Below are 25,052 nucleotides of genomic sequence, written 5' to 3'. Positions count from 1 at the left end.
TACACCATTTGTGGCCTGCCTTTCTGGTGCCTGACTAGACTCTGTGTTCTAAATGGCTTCCCAGAGACACAGAACCTTGCTGGAAGGGGAACGTTTCCAGCTGGAAGAATTATGAGAGAAACAGAACACAAACAAGCAAACACAGTGCAATGGGGCTGCTATGTATCTTAATATGCCACCTACCCACTGCCAACATGTCCTCCACCTGCTGGCAGTCAGATCTGCCTACCTCAGCATTTTTGGCCCAGTGGAGTGGAGTTCCTCCATAGCGTGGATCCTTGGACTGCACCTGACTGACATCTGTGTTGAGGATGGCCTGTGCACACCTGTAGGAGGAAACAAAACTAAAGCACAGGTGAAGACAAAGGTCCCACAGCCTGCCAACAATCTGCAATGTTTCTACCACAGTAGCACATGGGGAAACTGGGAGCAAAACAGCCCCCTCACCCATGGAGCTGTGCCACCGAGTAGCACCCAGCAGGCCAGAAGCTGGCCTGTGGGATCAGCATCAGCTGGTGGTGCCCTGCCAGGGACCACTCAGGGAGGCAGGTGAGCCCTAAAGAGAGGCAGGCTGGGCCGTGTCTAGCAAGCCACTAACAACCACCCTATAGGCTCTGCTCCAAGGAAGGCCACCAAGCGGCATCTGAGCCAGTACACAACCTCCTGGTATTCGTTCTATCCCAGTGAGACTCATACGCACTGGGAAGAAAGCCAATGAGTCCATGCCAGTAAACAATGCCCTGACACTGATCCATTCTCAGCAAGACAAGAGGCAGGAGAAAGGGCTCCCCCCCCCAGACAACAGCCTTCCAGTGCTTCTTTCCCAACATGAATAGACACTCACCCCTTCTGGGAGTACTTCAGAGCAGTGTGAATAGGGAAGCCCAGAGCCCCAGTGATGTTGCAGCTGGCCCGACATTTCAGCAGAGACACAGCCGTATCCTCTTTGCCCAGCTGGCAGGCTAGGTGAAGAGGGGACTGCCCTTGGTTGCTCAGGTAGTTCAAGGCAACAGATGACGTTTTGCCCAAGAGCTGAAAAAGACAGAACAACGTGATCTCCTTGTTGGACCTCCAAGGATGGCTGCAGGGTATAGTACCTAACTCCTCATGCACAAAATGGCCCAACCCTTCCCCATGCTCCACCCAGGGTCTATCCCTTGAAGTTTATTATGGTGGTTACTTAAACTCTCCTTGTCTCTCCAACAGGGAAGACTAACCCATAGCATGCTCTCCCTTTCTCCCAGATACTACCATGAGTCAACCAGCTTTGGGTGGGGGCAAAATATAGGTTCTACTTGGAACAAAAACAGAAATGCTTTCAAGATTTTATTTTCCCCTATGATTTCACACCAAATGGCATTGTCAGTTGGTTGGTTTACCCCTGCAGGAAACCCACCAGCTCTCAGTTTATGCAGCAGCAGCAGGAAGTGAATCTGGCCACTCTTGTAGCAGAGCCCAGAGGGAATGAGATATGGGGGAATCCAAATTTAAAAACTTCTCTTGGTGTAAGCTAGCTCAGTGACTCTCCTACAGCAACCCAGGTACAAGCCTTCTTGTTAAGTTAGCACTATTTTCAGACCCCACTAAACCTTCACTTCTTACAAGCAGTGAGCCTTATTCCTCAACTCACCTTGTCACCAAGTCAAACCCGCCACACACTGTCCCAGAACACTCCTGGAGCCTTCCCAAGTGCAACATTACTTTTGGAAAACTACCAAGCCCCACGTTCAGAGAGTAAAAGAACTGGTGATGGGCTGAAAAAGCTCCCTGCGTGCTGCCTAGAAATACCAGCCCAAGACACCCTCAGCCACATCACCACTCTCAGTGACTACCAAGCACCTGACAGCAACTTTGTGGAAGAAGAAAAACTAAACCCCAAAACAAGCAATTTGAACCCTAAGAATTCCTACGAACCTGTGAAGAAGGCAAAGAAATCCTAGCCTCTCCTCCGCAGAGACCCAGCCTGTTGTGCTGTAAGCCCCACATCCAGGGGAGTCTCTCAGGCCAACAGGCCAGACCAAGAATACCTCTCTTCCTTCCATGGATTTGGCCACAAGCTCTAACCCCTGCCCTGCCCAGACACTAATAAAAGAATAGGGACCAGCTGGCAAAAATAGTGTCCAGTGCCACCTGTCAGCTACTAGATTCCTCAGCAGGCTTCAGGTCAGGGCATGGCCCAGAGATGGCACTGCCCATGGACAGCAGATGGTCATCCAGACCAACACATGAAGTACAACCATCTCTACCCTGCTAGATTGCTCTGGAGCATTATATAGTGTTTAGCATCAAATACTCCCACACTGTACCCAGAAGAGAACTGGGAACACCTTGAAATAGCTTGGGTCTCTCCTCAGACCAGAGGTAACAGCAGCAGGCTGCTGCCCTTCTACCTTCAGTCTCAGGGCCCTGATTCTTAGTATCAGTTTGTGCTAACATACAGCATTCAAAATGCTTCTGATCAGCAGGAAGGAACCATGTGAGGGGGGCTCCCCAAGTCAGTGTGGCCAACCCATCACAGGCATCCCAACACAAGGACCTAGAGGACTCATCTATGCCACAGCAAGGCTCCTATCACCACTCCCATCACTCAACAACTGTAGGTAGGCGTAAGGGGGAATTCTGCCAACTCAGACAGACCACCAGCATCATGCGCTAGCCACGGATCCACAGCCATGAGAAAACAGGTGTGTTCTTCCCTTGTTTTAGGCAACATGGAGCCAGAAAGGGAATTCCTGGCCTGAGACCAGGAACAGATGCCAACAATAAGTTGTACTATCTTAGTGAGATTGTTTAATTAGGCCCACTTCTTTTCACACTGGTGGTGTAAAGCATGCTGGACTTCAGAGTCCAGACCAAGAGCTCTGGCATCACCCAGGAAGCAAAATCCTTAAAAATGTAGGAAACAGTGAGGCTGAAATCAATCCACAGGATCCACACCATCCCCTCTCTACCCCACCCCGTTCCTGTAGCAGTAGAACCAGCTGGCTCATTCTCCTCCAGAAATGAAAAGCCCTACTCCTACCTCCTCCAGCACTGCCCTTTCTTCTTTCATCCTGCCTCACCCCGCTTCCAAATAAGGGCAGGACTTGGCTCCTTACCACTCCCCTCCTCAACCAGGCCCCCTCCCAAGCTGCTTCTCCTCCCACTCACCTCTATTATCTCAGGGCTACCCCCTCGGACAGCATAGTGGAAGACCGTCTCCCCATTTCTGTCAGTGATATCCAGCCGGGCATGGCAGTCCATCAGCTCCCGTAGGCACTTAATGTCTCCCTTCCGGCAGGCCAGATGCAGCGGGGTGCAGTCATCCTCACACTGGATGCTGTTCACAAAGCTGCAGCACAAGAGGCATAAACACAGCATGAGCCCAAGGTAGGGGGCCTCTTTCCTGGAATACAGGGACCCTCAAAGTACAGTTGTCTCACAGACACCTGCTTCAAAGCCTCATTAAACAACTGGGTTAGACCCAAGCACTTTGTGAAGGCAAAGCAATAGCAGCAGCAGGGCAAGTGCTGTACAAGGCTTTTCTGTCCTTAGCCATCCATGCCCATGTCCCTCAGACCAGTCTCTTAGCATCCCTGCTATGCCAGCTATGGAGCCACCATTCAGCTCTGCTGACATGCCTCACCACTGACTTGCAGCATCCTCATAGGAAATTGTACCCAGACCCTTCCTACCTCCCTCATGTCTAAGCACCTATTCAACTTCTCTCAAGTTTTTCTTCTCCTCAGAATAAATGTCTCCCCAGATCCTGCTAAAGGGGAAAGGAGCATCTCAGACAAAGAGCTTTCCAGCACTTGTGATCCAGGAAGAACATCCCTCCTCCCTTCTAGTTATTTGCATAACATGCTTGCACAAACTGTGTCACAACCCCATCTGAATGACTGGACTATCTAAATCAGGGTTGCTCAAACCCCAGCCCTCAGGCCAAATCTGGCTCACAGTGCCATGCCAAATAGCTCATGGGGATCCCCATAGGTAGCAAAATTTGGTGGCAGGAGAGCAGTGCAAGCTCCATATGGTCAGATCTGACCCTGGCTGGACCACTGCTGCACAGTGGGATCAGGGCTGCTTGCCCTCCATGCATCTGTATCAGGCTAGGCTGCTCCCCATCCTACTACCTGTCTGGATCAGAGCTGGGTCGCTCTACCTCCACCCCCATACTGCACATCCAGATCAGGGCCAGGCTGCTCCCCATCCCCACATATCCAGACCAGAGCCACTCCACCCTGTGCCCCCACATGCATCAGGACTGGAGCCAGGCCGCTCCACCCCATATCAGGGCTAGGCCACTCCCTGCCTTCCTGGGTGGCTGGATCAAGGTCAGGCTGCACACCCCTCTGTAGCCAGATCTGGCCTCTGCCGTGCCAATCCTATGCACCAGATTGAGCCCACTGGCCAGATCCAGCCTGTGGACAAACCCAGCTCCACCAATTCAGCCCGCAGGGTGAAATGGTGGGCACCACTAATCTGGGCAGTAACATCCTTACTATAACTACCAGCTAATTGATTTGTTCCTTGAGCTCAAAAGGTGTGGGTTTGGGCTTTGATAAATCACATGAGGTATAGTAGGTATACACCCTTTCAGAATGGGCAGGCAGCCATCCCCTTTGCCATTTGACTAAGCAAGATATCTAGGGCACTACCTGCAGATTGACTTAGGGGAGGCTGCCAAAGCAGCCCAACTTTTATTCAGGGCCTGCTTTACGGAGTGAGGCACCTCCCTTTGAAAGTGCTGGCCTGGGCTTCCTGTCTTCTCTAAGTTAATTCCCTGGAGGAGAACTCCTCAGCTCTTGCCTTTGGATGTGGTTGTGTCGGAAGCTTTCCCCAAGCCCCATCTCCACTGCCACATGGGCCAGGGACCAGCTGGGGTGGTTGCGGAAACAGTCGCTCAGCTGCTGGAGGACCTCCAGCTGCAGAGGCTGCTGGGAGCTCTCGTAGAAGGGGCGTAGCTGCCGTGCATACTGCTCAAAGTGCCTGGCAGCTTCCACCTCATTGTCCAGCTGGAAGATCCTGAGAAAAGGAAAAGGGAGTAAGAATACTGCTCATCTCCCTTCCAAGTAGGCCACGAGACACCACTGCTAGCACCAGGGAAACAGTGATTTCCTACACACCCGTCCCAGAACCTCTCTGCTTGCTTGGCACTGCATATTCATGCCAAGTTGGGGAGGAAGTCTCCTACTGATACAAAGGAACTATGTCCATTCCTGCATCACTGACTGTCAGGGCACTTCTCCCCTCTTGGAACAGATCCTCCTGTCCACAGTGACTACCATTTACAGCCAGGAAAGCGTTTCTATCCTCTGTTCTCACAGACCTGGGGAATCAGAAGGGGTGGCCATCCACAGGAAATCACCACTCTCTCACCAAGAAAGCAACCCAAAGGGGAAGGGTTGCTCTGCCACTCACCGGAAGGCAACCAGCTGATTCTGGGGGTTCACCAGCAGGCAGTCCCAGGAGCGAGCCGCATTGTTCTTGTACAGGGCAACCCTGCCCTCCTCCCTCAAGCGCGTATGAGATGCATACTCCACCAAGGGCACCTCCTTCACCCGGTACGGGTTTGAAAACAGGTTGGTGACACTGTTAATGGTATTGACAATTCGACCAAAGAACTGCATCTCTGAGATGAGCTGTCCTGTTCCACTCACCCTTAAAGAAATCACACACCAAGTTCAACTTGCATCAGCCCCTGCCCTGGTGCCCCCCATCATTCAGCGACCTTCAGCGCAGCTTCTCCCTCCCCTAACCCCAACAGGCTGCCCACTGATGCCTCAGAAGCTCCAGCAGATGGGGCTCTTGAGACAGCAGTGCTGTCCTCAGCTTCCCCCCAGAGCAGTGCAAAGTGGACAGAAGACCTAAGGGCTGTGCATCATGAATCAGTAGAAGACTTCCAGCAGGCCAGGCTGCCTGATCCTGACACTGATGGACATGGTAATTTCCAGAGGCCTCAGTCAGGATCAGGGCCCTACTCTAATGTGCACCACACTAAGAAATGATCCCTGTAAGGGACAGTCTAAATATACAGGACAGTCAAAGGGAGACAGGCTGGATTCTTATGCTCAGTTTAGAGATGAAAAATTGAGCCTCAAAGAAATTAAGTGATTTGGCCGTGGTCACACAGGATTCCTGGGGCAGAGTGAGAGGTTGGATCCAGATCTCAAGTGCAGCCCAGTGCTTTACACCCAACATGAATTATACAAGGGTTAGGAAGCCCTTAGCTACCCTCTCAGCTACCCCGTGCTAACTGCAACTATGATTTTTATCTTGCCATCACTTTCTAGCTCACTACCGCACAGTTAGATAAGTAAAGTACTGTAACACAGGGGTGCTCAACCTTCAGCCTACAGGGCAAATCCAGCCCTTAGGGGTCCCCACAGGTTGGGAAATTCGGCAGCAGGGCAGCAATGGCAATTAATACTGCCACCCTCCCCCACTACCAAATTCCAAAGCCCCCATATGGCCAGGTCAGGGTTGGCCCATGCCTGGTCCTGCCCCCCCCCCCCCCCCGATTGGGACTGAGCCATGTCCCTTTCCCCTGCCTAGATGGATCAGGGCTGGGCTGCCCTCCACCCTGCTCCACATAGCTGGCTGGAGCTGTGCCACAGCTACTCCAGGTGCCAGATTTGCGGCCTGGATCCCAATAGACTGGGCACTGCCCATCTAGCCCATCAGGCAAAAAGGTTAAACACCATTGCTGTAACAGATGTCTTAAGGAGGTGGTGGATGCTCCATCACTGGAGGCATTTCAGAGCAAGAGAACCAAACATTTGTTAGGAATTGGCCAGGTTGGGTCAACTTCACCTAAAGCAGGGGTGGGTCATTATTTTGGGTGGAGGGTCGCTTCCTGAGTTTTGGCAAGCCATCAAGGGCCGCATGACAGGCAGCCAGGAGCAGATAAATATTCATTTTCTAAATTTTTAGGGGCCCTGCGGGCTGGATAGAATGTCCTGGTGGGCTGCATCCAGCCCCCAGGCTGCATTTTGCTCACCTCTGACCTAAAGGCACCTCTGACCTAGGATGGACTAGGTGACCTCTGGAGGTCCCTTCCATCCCTGTTTTCCCATGACTCTCACCCACATATATGCCTCCCCTCAACCTTCCACACTGAGGCCAAGTCTTGCACAGGTATACATTTAACTTTACTACCTCAAGCAAAAATCCAAATATACCTCCCAGGGGAGAGCAGAGGGGATTTCTCATAACAGCAAAGCATTTGCTGGATCAGGGCCTGACTGTACACACTTTAACATGGATACAGAAACAATTATGAAGTAGTTTGTTTGCTGCATGCAGTGGCAACCTGGGCTGTGTTGAAGGAAATGGCTTGCGTGGGTGGTGCAGATTTTAAGCAGATGATTCTGTTGGTCCAGGTTCTGCTCTGGGATTGCTAAACAAGAGGGAACTGTTTGGGCGTATTAATGGTGTTTAAACTACATGCATTATCATCATGGAAAGTTATGGCTGTAACAACCATAGCCAGGTTAATTTCAACGACGAAGGAGGATGTACACCTGCTGACGTGCTCCACCAACTGTTTGCAGAGGATGTTAAAAGCTGCATGCTGTGCAGAGAAGGAAGTAAAAGGAAACGGATAAAGTGAAGGTGAAATCATAAATACAGGCTGGATTCAATGTCTGATAAATTAACTAGGGTGTTCTTGGCCTTTTTATGACAATATTAGAAAAGTATTCTCTCAAGCAGCTGTAGCTGGGTTTTAACAAAACTAGGTTTGGGAAGCTGGTCAACTGACTGGTCAAATATTGATCAGTCAATTGACTGCATATTTTTTTGACCAAAGATTATGGCAATTTTACAAAAAACTATATTTTTTGTAGTTTTACTGACAGAAATATGAATTTCTGTTATTTTTTACAAATTTCTTAATGGAAAATTTATGATTTTGTGCATTTTATTTGGACCTATTGACAATTTTTTGCCAATATTTTGACCGGTCAAATACCCAAACCTAAACAAGACTGCTTTTTTGGGGGGGGAAATTTAAAGAAATCTGTATGATGCTGGCCATCAGCTAGAAAACCAGGCATCCCAAAACATCCCAGAGTCCTGAGGCACCCACAACAGTACTGTTGACACTATTTACCATCTCTTTCCTGTGGGTCTCCATTCCCTCCACAAATGGCCCAGCTCTTCTCTATGCTCCCCTTACACATAGCCCTGCTTCCCCCACCACATGGCTATGAAGCCAGTTTGCAGACATCCTTGATCTCCGCTACATTCAGCATTGAGATCTTTCATGGATGAACTAAGCTTCAAATCCTTCATATCCCTGAAGCAAAGAGGAAGGAGAGTCTGTACAGCACTGCAAAGGCCACACATTATCTGGCACATTTCTTTTCTACAGAACTTCCTTTTCTCCTTCATAATATTGCTTCCACCCATCTCAGCAGCACCCCTCAGCAGTCCTATGGAGCAAACTTCCCCACCGTCACACTCTTGCGGCATTCTCAACAGTAACTGAACCCTCCCTGCCCATATGCAACATCCAGCCTAATCACAGATAAGTCTTGAGAAGAGAAAGCTTAGCAGTAAAAGGTACGAATCAAGCTCTACGTAGCAGACTTCTTCATCAACAACCTGCACATGAAGAACAGCTGCTACAGAAGCTGCTAGTGCCCAGTAGAGAGCGGTTTTAAGTCCTTCTGGAAATGGAAGGAATTCAGCAAGCACATGGTGTCTAAACACAGGATCAGGTCTATGTAGGTCACTTCTAGCCTGAAGTGAAAGGTCTTTAGCCATGACATTCAAAGCAGCAAACAACCCCGAAGGTCTCTGCGATAAAGAATGAACCTATAGACCTACCCCTATTTGCAACCAACCTTTCCACAGGAGTTTGCAAGCCTTGGGGAAAAATGCTTTTTTTAAAAGATACCCAAGACAAAAATGAGACCGCCCTACCGCAGAATCTGGGACAGCAGCTTTGGACTACTCTGTTTATAGGACAGTCTGCATACGGATGCCATCAAAGCCTGCCATTCTGAAACTTTGCTGGCAGATGTTACATCCGTAAGAGAAGCAACTATCAATGACAGGCACAAGGAGACTCCAAAAGGACCTCAGAACTAAGATTCCAATCCCATTAAGCATACAAACTGAGCATACAGGCTCCTATTGCTTTCGACGCATTGAAAGACCTGAAATTGGGGCTCCTTGCACTGGAACATGAAAGGTGGAGGGAGCAGCTGAGCAGTTTTGCACATACCCACTGGGTGCATCTGCATTGCTTCCACAGTGATCTAGGGAAAGCCACCAAGAAAAGCACCTGCCCAGACTCCCACTCCACACCTGCCAAACCCAGAAGCTGCTGTGCAATGACTCTCAACAGGCTGAAGACAGAAGTCAAGCGCAGTGAGAGCTCCATCAGAACAGCCTCCCTGCCTCATTTCTGGGTTTGGGGGGTATGGAGCAAGAAAGCAAGTCAGTAGCTCAGCAGCTCTCTCATAAACACCCTGGAAGCGATACAGACAACAACACCCTGAGCTCCTCAAGGAGGGAGACAGTTCCAGTATAGAGGAAGAGGACAGAGTTTCACAGGCCTCTTCTGTCTACACAAAAGCCACCGGGACCTGAGGAAGCCCTTCTCTCTTGGATTATAGGATCCCAAAGAAAGAAAAAAAATGGCTGCTCACAGACTCCATTTGTCAGGCAAGGGATTCCCCAACTCTGACACCTTCCTCAAAGGCAGGGAAAACTGAATGCTCATATAAAAAAGTTAAAAACTCAGAAGCAGTGGGAAAAGGCTACATCTGCTGTTACTCAAACAAGGTGGAATAAAGCACATCAAGGACACCCCGACCCCAATATTAACCCCAGCCCGAAAGGTGACTGAATTCCATGACCACCCCAAGTTGGTGGAAAGCAACACATGAAGGGATTCAACAAAGGGTGGAGGACTTTGTATCTTTGGTTGACACCAGGCTTTTCACGGGGCTCGCCCATCCAAGGGCTCCTACTGCTGGTGACATTAGGGGAGCTCAACTGGTGTTTGCCATCACAACATAGATTAAACATTGTTCCTTGTGCAGACAGGGTCCCAGACCTGCACTTTCTCTAGAGAGAGAGAGAGAGAGAGAGAAAGAGTGAGTTAGAGTTCACCAAAGGATTTAGGATCTTGGACAGCTCCATTGACCATTTTGTTTTGCAGAGAAAACAAAGGGCCCAAAACAGATGCTACAGGAACAGAAGCTGGAACAAGGATGAGGTCGGGTATCCTCACCCCAGTCAGCCAGTCTTTACAAATGGGAGGGAAGCATTATAAACATGTAACACCAGGTCTTTATAAATGGCAGCAAGCATAGGGAAGGGGAGGGAAACATCTTTCTTTTATTCCAGATCGACCTCACGGAAGAGGAAAAATCCAGAATGTGTCAAAAGGGAGGAGGGGGAGAGCACAGAGGAGAAAATGACCAAAAAAAACCTGGCTTTATAAACAGCTCTTTATCCCCACCCCTGCAACAGAAATACAGGAGAAATAAAAATACCCGGGGAAAGGAGAACAGAAAGCTGGCGTGACCAAAAAAGTCCCCACGGAGACAAAGTCAATGAGGACGAGCTGGCGCCTGCAGCCAACAACTTCCTTCTCCCCACAGCTGTTCCTGGAAGAGCTGGCAGGATTTCTGCATGTCCCCACAGACCCTCGCTGACCTTGTGCCCAGGTGGTTCCTTCCTCCCTGACGCCACCATGGACACCCTCCTTCGAGCCAGGGTGCAGGGCTGGAGTGGGGAGGAGCAGCCCATGCCCAGGGGCAAACACCCACCCGTGCCCCACAGCTCCCCCAAACACGCGCGCGCGGGTCTTGGTGGGGCGTCAAGCCCGGGCTGGCACGTGGCGGGGCAGGACGGGCGAGGGGAGGAGGCGGAAACAGAACGCACAGAGCCCCGCCCCCACCGCACTCACCTCCTGAGTCACTAACCTAGAGCCAGACTTCCGCCAACAAAAGTCCTTTCCGGCCACGTGACCAGTGCCCGCCAATCACGGCACCCGCTCTTTCACCCCCCGCACCACCCTCCCTTTGCGACCAATCACAGGCTCTTTCTTAAGACTCCGAGCCTCCTTCCGGCCCCGCCTTCTCCTAGAGTGTTGTAATTCCGGAGAGCTCTGCTGGTACGAGGCGGAAGTTGAGGCTGGATAGTAGGGCGGCAGCCATCTTTGTGAGGGGAGGATGGCTTCCTCTCCCCCCCCCTCCTTAAAGGGACAGTCACGTGAAAACTTTCCCCGGCCCCAGTCTCAGCCCCTGCTTTGTGCCTTGCAGCAGCCAAGGGGACCCAGACTGGGCCTGAGCAACTTGCCTGGGTGCAGGGAGTTAAGGCCACTAGGGCCTCTCCTGCAGCCTCCTGTGGGTCCCAGGCCAAGTAATCGTGGTTACCCCTGGCACAGGCCAAGGCCTGGGGCAGTGACCCTGAACCGGGGCCCACAGTGCCCTGGAGCCCCCCCCCATGCAACATCCTTTCACAGATGCTCCTGGCTTCTTCCCATCCGGTACAGGTGTAAGGAGATCAGTGGTGTAATAAATAAGGTGGGTGTTGCAATGGAGCACTGCCTAATTGAGAGAAAGTGCTGGCAGGCCTGGGGTCTAAAAGAGCTGAGAACCGTTGGCTGAGAGCAGTGATTTGCAGCTGGGGAGCCCTGGGACATTAGCACTGCTAGGTGGGCGAGCCCGGTTTACAAGGTCCACCCAGACATCTCTGACAGGAGCCGGCGTGTCCAGAACACTGTCCTCACTGTGGTCTTCCTGAGTTCAGGGAATCCTAGAAAATGAGGGTTGGAAGGGACCTCGGGGGTGTCTAGTCCAACCCCTTGCTCCAAGCAGGACCAGCCCCAACTAGATCATCCCAGCCAAGGCTTTATAAGCTGGGTCTTAACAACCTCCAAGGATGGAGCTTCCACTACCTCTCTGGGTAACCTATTCCAGTGTTTTACTGCCCTCCTCATGAATAAGCTCTTCCTACTATCTAACCTGAACTTCCCTTGCTGCATCTTGAGACTGTTGCTGCTTGTTCTGTCATCTGCTACCACTGAGAATAGTCCAGCTCCATCCTCTTTCAAACCCCCCTCAGGTAGTTGAAGGCTGCTATTCAATCCCCTCTCTGTCTTCTCTTCTCCAGACTAAATAAGCCCAGTTCCCTCAACCTCTCCTCATAAGACATGTGCCCCAGGCCCCAAACCATTTTCGTTACTCTCCACTGGACTCTTTCCAATTTGTCCACATCCTTTCTGTAGTGTGGGGCCCAAAACTGGACACACTACTCCAGATGTGGCTTCACCAGTGCTGAATAGAGGGGAATAATTACTTCCTTCAATCGGCTGGCAACACTCCTACCAATGCAGCCCAGTATGCCATTAGCCTTCTTGGCAACAAGGGCACACTGTTGGCTCATATTCAGCTTATTGCCCACTGTAACCCCCAGGTCATTTTCTGCAGTTCTTTGTGACAAAATCATTCCTCTAGTACTTTTCTGTAGTCAAAAAAAAAAGAGTGAAAACCAAGAGTTGGCATTTTTCAAGGGGGCCTTGAGTTTATCAATGGGTGCTTTAAATCTAAAAATGTTGAGAACCACTGGCCTAGAGCACATCCTCCACAGGCCTGGCATTTCTGATGTGAAGGCCCTGACAGATGGGGAGCGATCATCACCACACAGCAACGTGGTGTCCCAAGCAAAGCTTGATAAGCATATGGCAGGGATCCAAGAAAGGCAGAATGTCTGTAGCAGGAATTCTCCCTTCCCTGCTCCCCAAGACTGATCCATGTAGGAGCCCAAAGGAGGCTTGGGTAGTGCATTATCTTGAGGCACAGATACCCCTACTTTGCAGAAGGGCAGCCCTGGAGAGGCCTGGTAAAAGCAAAACAAATTATTCCTCTGCTCTTCAGCAATGGCCTGCCTTTAGAGTTGCTAATGGCATGGCTTTGAACCATTACTGGAGGAGAATTTCCAAAAGATGCACAGAGCCAAAGCAGGATGTTCCGAGGGCTGAAACCAGCCAGAAATACAATGTCTTCTTTTCTGCACTTCCATTTAGAGTTGCAACATAGATGTCCTCCCAGCAAAACATCACAAGACTTCAAATCAATGCACGCCTTCGCTGTCCTCTAAACTGGGGTTTTTTACAATGGCATCAAGGAGGAAAAATGCTCAGTAAAATTCAGAAAGGGTCATAGGACCTTCTAATCTCACTGTCCCATGACTGACACCCCCTAGAGAGCCCATTAAGAGAGTGTCCTCTGGCTGAGGCAGATAGGAACTTCTTTCCATAGACCATCAGGGGAGGGGGGGCAACTTTTTGGCAGGTGTACCACAAATAAATACCTATGGTCCCTTGAGTGGCTTCCATTCCCCTTCCCCTGCCTGATCTGCTGTTCTGTTTTCTGCTCCCTACCCCTTCTGCCACTGTGCTGCCTCCCCCACCCCGATCTGCCACATGCCACACGTAGCTGCCTGTGCCACAGCTTGGCCACTTCTATAGATTTTGGGGAACAACGCAAGATTTGTTGGGTAAGGTCATTTGTCAAACCAACTCTATAACTCAGGGAAATGCTAGACAAACTCTCAGGTGTAAGATGCCCCTCCCTCCAGTCACGATGCATGTTCCCTGGCCCATCACTGCTACATCACCAGAACAATTCCACTACAGTCTAGGGCATGTCATCTGCCCATAGCTGCACACTAGACCCATACACCCACTCACTTGTTTTGCCACGGCTTATGACTAACCTGCTTTAAAAATACTTTCTTTAAAACAGAAGCAGTTCCCCTTCTCCCCCCGGGCGCTAAGCCACAGCAGCTATTTAAAAAAACTGTTCCACAATCACCAGAGGCTTTGGCAATCCTCAGATGCAAGAGGCTACAAGAACCCTCTCCGGGGCCACAACCCACGGATCTCAAAGCACTTCACAGCTGTTCATTCAGGCAGCTTTACAGCGAGAAGCAGCATTGGTGCCATTATTGAGTAGCCAAGGCTGGGGGTGGATAGGTAGCCACACAGCAAGGACCAAGCCAGAAGCAGACCCTTGTCCCCTGGCCTGTCCACCTGTCCGTTCCCCTCCCCCCCCACCTTCCTATACTTGTTTCTAGGCTAAAACTAAGAACAAAAGACCCCCCCCCTGCACTAAGGATACAAAGCAGGATTCAGTCTAGAGGTGCCAGGACCTCCTAATGATTTCAGGATCAGCACATGAGGGTTGGAAGGGATCTCAGGAGGTCATCTAGCCCACTGGTTCTCAACCCTTTTTGTACCAGGACCCATTTGTAAGCACTGATGGCCAGGTCTGACCCAGTCAATAATTTAAGTAGAAAACAGCCCCCTGGCCCTCCTGGTGCCCCTCACTCCCCACCATGACTCCTGGGGGCATATGGGGGGAAGGGGGCCCCAAGCAGCCCCTGGCAGGCTGCAAGGGAAAAGCCATGGTTTCCCTTGCTAAGGAGAAAAAGGTTTTAAAGTTGGTCGATGCATTTTTTTTAAGTCTGTTTGCCCCCCTTTCATATATTCTTGCCACCCCCAGGGTTGAGAAACGCTGATCTAGCCCCCCTGCTCAAAGCAGGACCATCCCCAACCGGGTCACCCCAGCCAGGGCTTTGTCTAGCCGGGTCTTAAAAACCTCCCAAGCCACAACCTCCCGGTGCTGCACTGCCCTGGGTCCTCCCTACCAGCCAACCTACGCTTCCCTGCCCGCAGCTCCAGCCCCTTGCACCTACCCGGTGCCGAGCCGGCCACACGTGCCGGGGGAACGGCGCAGCTGGCCCTTTAAGATGTATGCCCAGCCCTAAAATGGCAGCTTTTCCCCTCCTCCCCCAGCCTGTGCCCTTGGCCGCGATGGGGAGGGGAAAGTATGATGTCACCGCATGACTGTGTTTTTATGAATGAAAAGAATCCTGCGAGTGAGTAATTCCAGGAAACTCGTCTTACAACTCGGTGGCGCAGGCAGCGCCCGGCGCCCCGCCACACCACCCGAGACCCCCGGGCAGCGCGGAGCGGGCGGACCGCCGGCGGCGCGGTAGGGAGCGCGGGCCCGAAGCGAGGCGAGGCGAGGCGGGGCGGGACGGGACGGGGCGGGGCGGGAGGGCAGCGGGGGGCGCAGGCCGCGTGTGCCCGCCTGGCCCCGGCTCCCTTGGCCTGGTGGCACTGGGGGGGGGGGGATCTGGGGGACCGGCGCGCTCTAAAAATAGCTCCGGGTGCGTGTGCGTACTGCACCCGCCCGCGCCCCGAGGGGGGCAGCTGTGACGCCGGGAAAGGTCTCAATAACATACAAATTACTCATGGAGCAAATTAACTGTGTGTGTGAAGGGCCGAGCCACAGGCAGAGCCATGGAAGATCCCCCTGGCATACTGGAGGGGTAAAAGGTTAGCCCCTATGCTGGCACCCCAGCCTGGCTTTCTTCTGCTTCATCCCCGTCGCCTCCCCCCAGATATTTCAGCTGTGCCGGGACTGCCGGATCCAACCCCCTCCCCTAAGGCAGTGGTTCTCAACCTTTTTTGTACCGGGACCCATTTGTAAACATCAATGGCTGGTGCCCCCAGGGCCGGATACAGGCATGGGCGAACCGGGTGGCTACCCAGGGCCCGGACAGAAAGGGGACCTGAAAATGGTGATTATTATTATTGTTATTGTTGTTATTATTATTATCATGATCATTATCTCTGGCAAGGGGGAGCGCAATACTAAAAGTTTGCCCAGGGCCACCAGGAATCTAGGTATGGTGCTGAGTGCCCCTCACTCCTGCCCCACTGCCTCCTGCCCCACACACTGGTGGGTGTGTGGGGCATGGGGGGGCCCCAAGCAACCCCTTGCCAGCAAGGGAAAACCCCCAGTTTCCCACATTTTTCTCCTTTTAAAGGAGAATCTATTTTTAAAGGTTGTTCACAACCCTTCCATAGATTCTTGCAACCTACTTTTGGGTCACGACCCACAGGTTGAGAAATGCTGCCCTACGGGGTCCTTGGCTTTTCCATTCACATCTTCTTCTTCTTTACCTCCGGTCCCAAAAGGGCTGTCTGGTTTTCTGAAGCACCGGGACAGCTGTCGGGTTTCAGCCCCAAAGTGGCTGTGTTTCTGTGACAGGTGAAAGGATCTTTCCATAAACAGCGGAGGCCTGGGAGCCAGTTTGCAGGAGACTTTGAGATGGGTTGATAAAAGTTGCTAGCTGCAGTGGGAAACATTTGTCAACAGAGGCCACAGAGCTCTCAAGCTTGTTTCCTCTTCTAAGGGAGAACACAGCAGGGGGGCGGAAGAATGACAATACCAGTATACCACTAGGCGAGCATAAGTGCTGCATTTTTAACAGCCACCACAGTACCTCCAGTGAAGTGTCAGTTGGAAGTGTGAGGACCTGCGGGCTGTCCCCTTAAATCTGTATCAGGAAGTCAGCAGGGAAAGGTTCTTCAGGGGGCAGAAGCTCAACGCCAAAGTAAAGGAAGTCACTTTGGGGTTAATAAAGTGCTTTCTTTCATGTTCCCAGTGAGAAGACAGCGACTCAGTGTCACATGACGATTGTTGTATCTTGTCCCACACAAACACTGGCAGGGAGGGTTGCTAGGCTCTGAATCCCGCTTACACAAGCTGTGAAAAACAAGGAAATAGGAGCACTCAGGCTTTGGATGCTTCCCACCCACACTCCACTCATCAGTTCCCCTTAACTCGCATACCCCCTACTACCACCCACAGCTGCCCTCCTCCGCCGTGTGAGCAACATCCATTATCCAAGGAGCTCAGACCCACTTCTGCACTGGGGGAGTGTTTCCCTTTGATATTCCCTTACCGCAAATGGAGATTCCTTCTGGAACTGAAAGGAGTTTGTCCTGAGGCCTGGCTTTGCTTACAGCAAAGGTCACTGCCCTACTGTAGAGATGCTACTAGAAGTAGATGCTACTAGTAGTGTTTTTACTGGTGCATGTGGCACCTTCCACCCGAACCCACCCCCTCTTAGAGATGCTTCCAACAGAGGCAGGTAGCATTTAGCATCAGGTGCTAGAACTGGTTCAAGTCTCTGAAGTCCTCTGTTGGACCTCGGTTTAAGCCATCTCATTAGAAACAGAGGGGACAGGCTCTTCACTGTATGTATAAAACAGGCATCCTTCTTTTGCAGTCCAGCATGCTGAGCTGATTCACACAAGCAGAGAGTCCAGCTGACAGGCATGATATTCAGAGGTGTTGATGGCTGGCAACAACAGGTGAAATCGGTGGGAAGTACAGTTGATGATTGCATTTGAATATAAGGCCCCAGAGCTCTTCCTGGTAGCTATGCCAGGAGGGGAAGGACACCTGCACTAGCCCAGTTCCTTGTGCTAGATCTTAAGCAGGGTTGGAGCTGAGCACTGATCAAACCAGTGCTCCCTGCTCAGTGTCCTGTTTACCAGTCTTACATGGCGAGTGGCAGACAATCACTGTGATATCTATGTGCCTTTAGCTGCCAGGACATCTCTCTTCTCTCCCCATAGAATCGTAGAAAATGACATCTGAATTGTAACATCCCCCCACACCTCCCCAGTGGGAAAGCCAAGTGAGGTTTCTGTCAGATCTTCAGTAATTGAAATCTCTGCCCTTTGTGTGGGTTAAAAATCACATCCCTAATAGCTCATATTTATTTTAAACTACAGGGAATGGCAGGGACTGAATGTGCAGCAAGGTGGACGTAGTGTAGTGTGTTGACCACACATGTGGGCACCGTGTCAGGGAGTCTAATGCCCATGATACACCAGATCTCTGGTTCCTTTCCTGAGGGATCTCAGCTTTCATATCAAACCCATGTTTCTCAAAGGACTGGAGGGCAGTTCTTTCCCTATCCTCAGCAGTAGCTCTAAGAGGGCTTCTTTCTGCTTGGGACATTGGAACAGACCTTTCTCCCTCCAGCAAACCAGGTAGCCCAGGTGACTGTTCTAGTGAATTTGAAGTGAAGAGGCCTTTCACATGGGACAGAGGAAGAGAAATCCTAGCCAAGTGTTCCTGTGCTGAGCTGAAATGGCTTTAAGGTAGTGGAGGATCTATTTTTTCCATGCAGCAACCATTTTGGTTTTTGTCTTGCTTACTGGCCTCCTGCCCCTGACCTCTCCCCACATCCAGGTAGTCAATTATTCCACTGTGTGAGCTCCTGGCTTCACCCACTGCTGTGCCCAAGTCACCCTTTCCGTGGTCTCCATCCATTTGCTTCCTGCCACTTGTTGCATCAGATTCAGTTCCTTGCCCTTGTGTCCAAGGCCTGGCACACCCTACCCCTGCTGTAATTTTCCGTACTCCATTTTTGTTTGGTATTCTTTTCCCCAAACCTCTTACCCTGGAAGCTTGTTGCTATAGCGCTAGAAACAGGCTGTTTGATTATAATCACGGTTGCATCCTTTCCTGCCCAGTAATAGTGGGAGAATTACCAGCCGGCAGGGGGTGTGCAGCCTTGGTGACCTGTCCTCTCCCTGTGCCGAGTCATGGTGAAATGGCTTTTCTCCCTCCCACACACCTCTTCCCTCTAGCCCCTTGTTTCTGTTCTTTCCCCTATTCCCCACGTTTGATTAATTTGACAATAGACCCTGGAGCCTTTGCCACTTGCTATTTCCATACCTGTCCTTGGGGCAGAGGTAAGGAAAGGGCGGTGGGTTTGGGGGAATGAGATAGTTCTCACATAGGCCCCTCAGCTCGAGGTCCTATCACCTGTGGGTACTGAGAATAAGAGTTGTCCAAACTGGTGGCTCCATGGTTCCACAGTGGTCACACTGTCCCTGGCAGGGGACGTAGAGATATGTAGGAATGTATGATGGGTACAGGCATATCTGGGCTCACACCAGCTGCAGTCATCTCCGAGGTGGAAGGTACCTGCTGTTTAACAGAGCACAGGAATGCTTTGTGGACATTTAGGCTAGGTAGTAAGACTACCACTGCACGTCCCATTGGAAAGCTGACTGGCACTTCTGTCTGAAGGATGGCATGAGCACGCTGGCATGAGGGATCTGTGGCTTACTTTCTGCAGGCATGAGGGGAAGCTCTGGGCTTATTCTGGCTCCCAAGAGTTCTTGCCTGCCACAGGGCAGTCAGGCATGCATGGGACAGGTGCCCTGTTCTTGACTTGCCCAGGAAGTTATTCCCAGCTCAAACCTGCCTTCTCTCATCCTTTGTTGCAGCAATGGGAACCACTGGGGCAGTGTCCTACATACTGTAGTGCCAGGGCTCTGGCTGTCTGGGTTTTGGAGGTTCAGGGTCAGTGCCTTATGCCCCTCCACCTCCGTGGGGTTGGGCTTCATAAACTTTGGGGTTCTTTCTAAGCCCCCAGCCCTTGGGTTGTTGCCCAGCTTAGTCACTCTTGTTGTTAACATCATGCCAAGGCATGTTTCAGCAAAGAAACAGGAGCAAGCAGCTCTTTCTCTTCCTTGCTTCCCTTGCCTAATCCCTGGCTCCCATTCTGAGGAGAGGAGGCAGCATCCACCCACAACCCCTTCAGGGCATATGGCTTAGAAAGAAACTGGATGGGGTTCAGAGGACACGAGGAGTCGGAAAGGGCCATCGGCAGGTGGTGACTGTTCTGTGGCAACATGGCAAATTCTGGATGTATTTGAGTCAAAGCTTATAAGGTTTCATTGTCCATGTGCCTTCCCCCTTTGCCTTCCCCACGCATTCACATCTCTTAGGACCCTGGAGCCCCTGTGCCTACAAGTGCATACTGGCTGGGGCAGCCTGTTTTAGACTGGCCCAGTTCTGAAGTGCCACCAAACTCCACTCTCAGCCCCCTGGCACCTTGACTTTCAGTGGATCCAGGGCCCCTGCTGACATTTGCAAAATTGCCCTTTCATGCCTTCTCAGCCACAAGGAGAATCTTGTAGTGCGGGTCTGTAGTTTCCATCCTCGCTGTGGCTTTGGCTGAAGGAAAGGAAATGCAGCCAGTGTGCACAGTCGATGCCCAGAGGAGAGCAGCATGCACTGTGGCAGGGTTCTCAGCCTTGCTGTCCTGCTCCACTCCTCCATCCTAGGCAAAGCAACATACATGGGTTCACCACCAGACCCCTCCACTTACAATGAGGGCTCCCAGTGCCAATCTGCCTGGCCCAGGGACCCCAGCCCTTCCCCTCCCACTTGTCAGCAGGGATTCTGCTGTGTTGACAAAGCTCCAGCTCCCAGCCCAGGACCCAGGGAGGTCAGTTAAGGGGGCTAAAATCTGTCCCAAGCCTACGGGATGCTGAGTCAGGCAGCACCACAGACAGGGAAGGATCTCTGGCTTGGCATGAGATGATATGGGGAGGGGGGAGTTGGGTCCCTAAAGAGCAGAGTATCCTGTGCTTTCTAGTTTGCCACTCCCTGGTATCCAAACAGCTCTTCTCTTCCGCTCCCTCCCTGCTGAGCTGTGTCCTGTTTGTCTGTGCTGGTTTTACTTTCCCTTTTGCGTCCTTTCCAGGCCCTGCTGTTTCAGGGGCACACCCTCCTGCTGCCGCCCTCCCCTTGATGTTTCCTCTCTGTTAGCAAAGCTTGGCTCTGCTGTGTTTTCCCAAAGCAGCCTGGTCTGGGAAGACCTCAAGGGAGACCCACAGGGATAGAACAGGTGGGAGCTTGCATTGGGGGCCCAGTTAGGGCTCCAGCTGCCACTGGCCATTTGAGGGGGATGAAGGATGGGAAGGAATTCTGCATTTTAGCGGTGCGTGTGTGGGACCAGTAATTTGGAGCTGTGTCCGACATCCACGCAGCCATGATGGTGGGACCAGGAGGTTTGTGCTCCAGCCGTGGCAGGATGAAGTGATGGACGGTGAGGAGGGATACGGGGAGAACGCTGTCTGCCCCTCACCACCGCCGAGGGGCTCTGTAGCATGAAATGAATAGGGGGGGCTTAGAATGACCGTGATGTCTCTCTGGCCTGGTTGCAGGGTCCACATTTGAGGAGTGTGACTGCCAAAGAACATGGCTGCAGACAGCTTATCAAGCAAAGCCCTGAAGGTAAGAGTGGGTCAGCAAGTGTCTCTGCCTGCCTCCTTTGCCTTATCCTTCCCTTGCTTCCATCTTACTCTGTTGTTTTCCTCTCTCCTCCCTCCATCTGTCCCCACTCCTAAAGCTACAGGCTTGGACAGGGCAGTCCAAGTCATCAAGTGTTGTCCCCTCCAGTCACAGGTAACCACATAATAGACATTAAGTCCCAAAAGGACAAAAACGCCCACTCTGGCCCAGCCTTACAAAGCACTGCCTATTGAATTTAAAATCTGGAGTAGAAAACCCAGGCAGCATGCTAGAGAAAGAGAGCGGGGGAGATGAGGGTAACCCTAAAGCCTGGGTGCAGTGCAATGGCAGGGAACTGGTAAGGTGAAATAGGCCCAGAGGATCCTAGGAAATGGACTGTGCTTCACCTGAAACAAGAAGGCTAGGAGTCCCGACAGTCTCTGCTGATCTGACCTAGGGGGAAATTGCCTTCCCAACCCCAGTTCTGGCACTTGACTTTGACCTTAAGTGTGTGAGCAAAACCCACCAGGCCCCTGAGGTTCCTCAGTACCACTAGGAGCACAAGTACACAGCTGGCAGGATGCCTTCTCTGACTGGGGCCAACACTCAGTGCTAGCAGGAAAGGCAAAGGCATCCTATTTTGTCACCTGCTCCTCTTCTGCATCCTGTCTCCATCCTTTCCTGCTCCCTTCTTGACCCTCTGCCTCTGTCCTGTTTTCCCCTCTGTGCCTTCACCACCCCACTGCTCTCTTCTCCCGCCCAGATCAAGCGTGAGATGGGCGAGAACACACCCCTGTTGTCAGATGAGGAGCTGATGGGTTTGTCAGTGCGGGAGCTGAACCACCACCTACGGGGCCTCTCCAAGGAAGAGGTGGCGCGCCTAAAGCAGCGCCGGCGTACACTGAAGAACCGCGGCTATGCAGCCAGCTGCCGGGTTAAGCGTGTCTGTCAGAAGGAGGAGCTGCAGAAGCAGAAGATGGAGCTGGAGTGGGAGGTGGACAAGTTGGCCCGCGAGAATGCTGCCATGCGCCTTGAGCTGGACACCCTGCGAGGCAAGTACGAGGCCCTGCAGGGCTTTGCCCGCACCGTTGCTGCCCATGGCCCAGCTGCCAAGGTGGCCCCTGCAAGCGTCATCACCATCGTCAAATCCAGTACCAACCAGGCCACATGCTCCTAGTGCCTGCCTGCCCTGCCGTGAATTGAGTCCTCTCTCCATGGCTGGGCCCAGCTCTCTACCTAGAATGGACTGCAGCTGCACTGGCTCCTCCCCCAGCCCCTCCCAGAGCCAGAATCAACTTGAAGACCCCCAGAACCCTCAGCCCTCATTTCTTCTCTTCCCCGTCCCCTCCTCCACCTGCCTTAGACCATGTGGTGGCTTAGGCCTGTCCCCCACAGGTGAATCCTTGAGTTCCCCCCCGCCAAACCCACACACACTTGTCTTATGTTAAAAAGTCCCCTCTTTCCTTTCCCTGCCCTTGTCCCTCCTGGCTTTAGAAGTGGGGAAAACCCTCTCACTTCTCCCTGTCAGGGGCACAGCATCTTTGTATGCCTGGCACCAAGGCTTGTGTAGGAAGAAAGAGAGAGGGAGAACTGGGAGCCATCTTAATGGCTTATTCTGCTTAATAGAGGACAGTGCAGGGATTGGAACATCCATCCAGAGACTTACCAAGAGCTGCTGTGACCTCCCAGTCTTATGGTCCACAGCTCTCCCTGCTCTCTCCTGCATCAACCACATTTCAGCTCTCCCTACCAGTGGCCCTGGGCAGCAGTGTAATGCCCAGGACAGTGCCGGCTGCCACGATGCTGATAGTCGCGATGCAATCAGTCATCACTGTGGCTCTGATTATTTTTGCACCCCCTAACAGAGGCAGCACCCAGTCATCTCCCCTCGACTCCTGTTTAGTTACCCTACTGCTCTCTCCGTGCTTTTCCAGGAAGAGCCTGAAATGCCCTGTACCAGAAGAGGAAAGAGCCACAGGCTCCCCCAGGGGGTTAAGCAGATGTTCCAGGGAGTGGGAAGTAATTAGAGGAACTAGGCAGTGCGTGGGGGAAAGGGTCATGTTCAATAGAGAGAGGAAGGTGAATGCAGGATGATGTGTGAAAGGGAGAACAGGTCTCTGTGGCAGCTGTTTAGATCAGGTCAGAATGTGGCACTTGAACATGTACTAGACACCATGGGAATTACCACACTCGAGCCATTGATTCAGCTGCAGGGGTGACTATAACATGGGATGGAGTTAAGGAAGTCTCCCTCCAGTGCTATCGCAGTGAAGTTAAATTTCTAAGATCTCCTGTCTGGAAGGGAACTACCGGTAGCTTTAGAATGAATGAGACCTGGGTAGTGGAAGGGGGTGGGAGGAAGAGAGAAAGGGAATGTAGAGCAATAGAAAGAAAACAAAGTATGTGAGACCGATGGACAGAGGAGGAGTGGCAGGAATGCATCTGAATGAGGGGAGTTGGGGCCGGAGAACATTTTGGTTGCATTTTGTGACCACGGAAATCAAAAGATGCAAAAATGTAGAGAGGAATTTGAGGCAAGTGGAAGTGGGGGTGCAGCACACATGGTACCCCCTAGAATTCAGGTAGGGAACTAGGGAGCCAGCCCAAATCCCAAACCTACTACCGAGATGAGCCAATCAGAAGGAAGCTGTTATCTATCTGGCATTTGCTGAGCTAGATAAATCATACAGAAGCTGTAACTTCCCGAGCAGGCAGGTGGGTCCGGTAAGCAGTTGATGGGTTGAAATATCCTCTTTGATTCTCTAACTTGAAAGACAGGGTTTCATTTTGGGGAGAGGAAGGAGAGGGGCATGTTTTTATCTCCCTAAACACACACATCCCTCACCTTTTCCTGGCTGCAGTATCATTTCAGCCGTGGCATAGCGAGTCTCATTGAAAAAATAGAAAAAGCACCTGGCCGGAAGTAAACACAGCTGTCGTGGAGATAAGGCTATTACTGATGTTACCTTGCACTTGAATGTCCCTGTGGAGACTGGCACCACCTTGTTCCAGGCACTGTACAAACCCATATTGAGGTGGTTCCTGCCCCAGAGCTTGCAGTTTAGACTGGCAGTGGTTGGGAAGGGAAAGGGAGGCATGGGGAGGTGACGTGACTTGCTCATGATCACAAATCATGGGAGTGGCAGAGCCAAGAATAGAAGCCAAGCCTTCTGCCTCCACGCCCAGCACCCTTTTCATGAGCTAAGGAAAGCACAAAGGCTGAGAGCCCAGCTCATGGCTTGAGAGCAAGGACTATTTCTCCAGTCACAGGCACCTTTTCCAATCCCTCCTCCTGGTGGCCACTGTCTCATAGAAGCCACTTGAAGGTGCAGTACTCTTCAGAAAGCTTGGGCATGGGGGAAGAGGTATAGCTCCCTCAATAGGGAAGATATGGCAGGGTCAGTGGGGGTAATGCTAGCCAGTTATTTTGAGGCACTTGACACAATATATGATTATCCCCTTCATTTCTCAGACCCACTTAAGCACAACCCCTCCCTGGAGCCTGCGTGCCACCCACTGCAGTGCTGCAGCCACCTCCAGATAGGTAGGTCCAACCTGTTTCCTCCCCTCATCTAGTAGAAGGTCCCACATTTGGCATTTCCCCCTCCCACCCTCTCCTCTCCCCCCTCTCCAACTCCTCGATGGTTAATTTATTGCACGAACATAAGTTATTTTCACATCCTCTTTGCCATTCCGCCTCTTGGCACAGCCAGGATGTTGGTACAGAGCCGTACTTTATATTTTATATATGCAAATCACATTTTATCGTATACTTATATAGAACAAAAACAAAAAACATATTTATTTTCTGACTTACAGTAAATGTCCTGTCCGACTCCTCTGTATTTTGTAGACTTTATAAATAAAGTACGTTTTTTTTTTTTTGTTTTTCCATATGGAGTGCGGGTTTTCATTAAGCTGTAAAACAGAAATCTGGCTTCGTCACATGGAAGCCACGTTGCAGGTTCTTGCAGTGTTCTCATGATTGTCCTGATAACCAGCAGTTTTCCATCCAAACCAGGCTCACTGAATTCAAGGGCCTCTGTAAGAATCGCATTTTTTCATTAAAAAAAAGAAGAAAAGGGGGGTGGGGGGAAGGAAGGGAGGGGGAAAAAAGGTTTCCAGCCATCATTGTTGGAGAGA

At 51.5% G+C, this 25,052-nt stretch overlaps 2 protein-coding genes across 10 annotated transcripts in view; one reads left to right on the top strand and one right to left on the bottom strand.

Moving 5' to 3' along the window:
• PLA2G6 (phospholipase A2 group VI) overlaps positions 1–14,786 on the bottom strand; it is a 28,138-nt gene extending 13,352 nt beyond the window's left edge. The window contains exons 1-6 of one of the 6 annotated variants that reach the window (XM_014607949.3): positions 14,707–14,786; positions 5,407–5,646; positions 4,795–5,010; positions 3,151–3,331; positions 845–1,032; positions 230–344 (exon numbers count right to left, since the gene is read on the bottom strand). In XM_014607949.3, the coding sequence (XP_014463435.2) occupies positions 230–344; positions 845–1,032; positions 3,151–3,331; positions 4,795–5,010; positions 5,407–5,615 (909 nt within the window). In that variant the 5' untranslated portion in view covers positions 5,616–5,646; positions 14,707–14,786. Of the gene's footprint in view, positions 1–229; positions 345–844; positions 1,033–3,150; positions 3,332–4,794; positions 5,011–5,406; positions 5,647–10,659; positions 10,863–10,912; positions 11,013–14,706 lie in introns of those variants that run through there. The other 5 variants (XM_014607942.3, XM_014607929.3, XM_059726408.1 and 2 more) reach the window with 5 other exon arrangements.
• A 6-nt stretch (positions 14,787–14,792) lies between these two features.
• On the top strand, positions 14,793–24,801 carry MAFF (MAF bZIP transcription factor F). 4 transcript variants are annotated; one of them, XM_019489379.2, is made up of 4 exons: positions 14,896–15,005; positions 17,095–17,179; positions 20,843–20,912; positions 21,673–24,801. In XM_019489379.2, the coding sequence occupies exons 3-4, from the start codon at positions 20,877–20,879 to the stop codon at positions 22,084–22,086; spliced, it is 450 nt and encodes a 149-aa protein (XP_019344924.1). In that variant the 5' UTR covers positions 14,896–15,005; positions 17,095–17,179; positions 20,843–20,876; the 3' UTR covers positions 22,087–24,801. The 4 variants fall into 4 exon arrangements, with proteins under 4 accessions (XP_014463478.1, XP_019344924.1, XP_006259015.1 ...); XM_014607992.3 differs by lacking the exons at positions 14,896–15,005; positions 17,095–17,179 and adding an exon at positions 14,793–14,889; XM_006258953.4 differs by lacking the exon at positions 17,095–17,179.
• Positions 24,802–25,052: the final 251 nt, after the last annotated feature.

Source organism: Alligator mississippiensis, chromosome 4 (assembly GCF_030867095.1).
Source record: "Alligator mississippiensis isolate rAllMis1 chromosome 4, rAllMis1, whole genome shotgun sequence".
NCBI lineage: Eukaryota > Metazoa > Chordata > Crocodylia > Alligatoridae > Alligator > Alligator mississippiensis.
Note: the sequence above shows the minus strand (reverse complement) of the source record. Positions and strands in the feature narration are given on the sequence as shown.

Bases quoted from the DNA above. Each gene is read 5' to 3' on its own strand.
- MAFF (XM_014607992.3), top strand. From the start codon at position 20,877: ATGGCTGCAGACAGCTTATCAAGCAAAGCCCTGAAG. The intron at 20,913-21,672 runs GTAAGAGTGGGT...TCTCCCGCCCAG, and splicing joins TATCAAGCAAAGCCCTGAAG to ATCAAGCGTGAGATGGGCGA.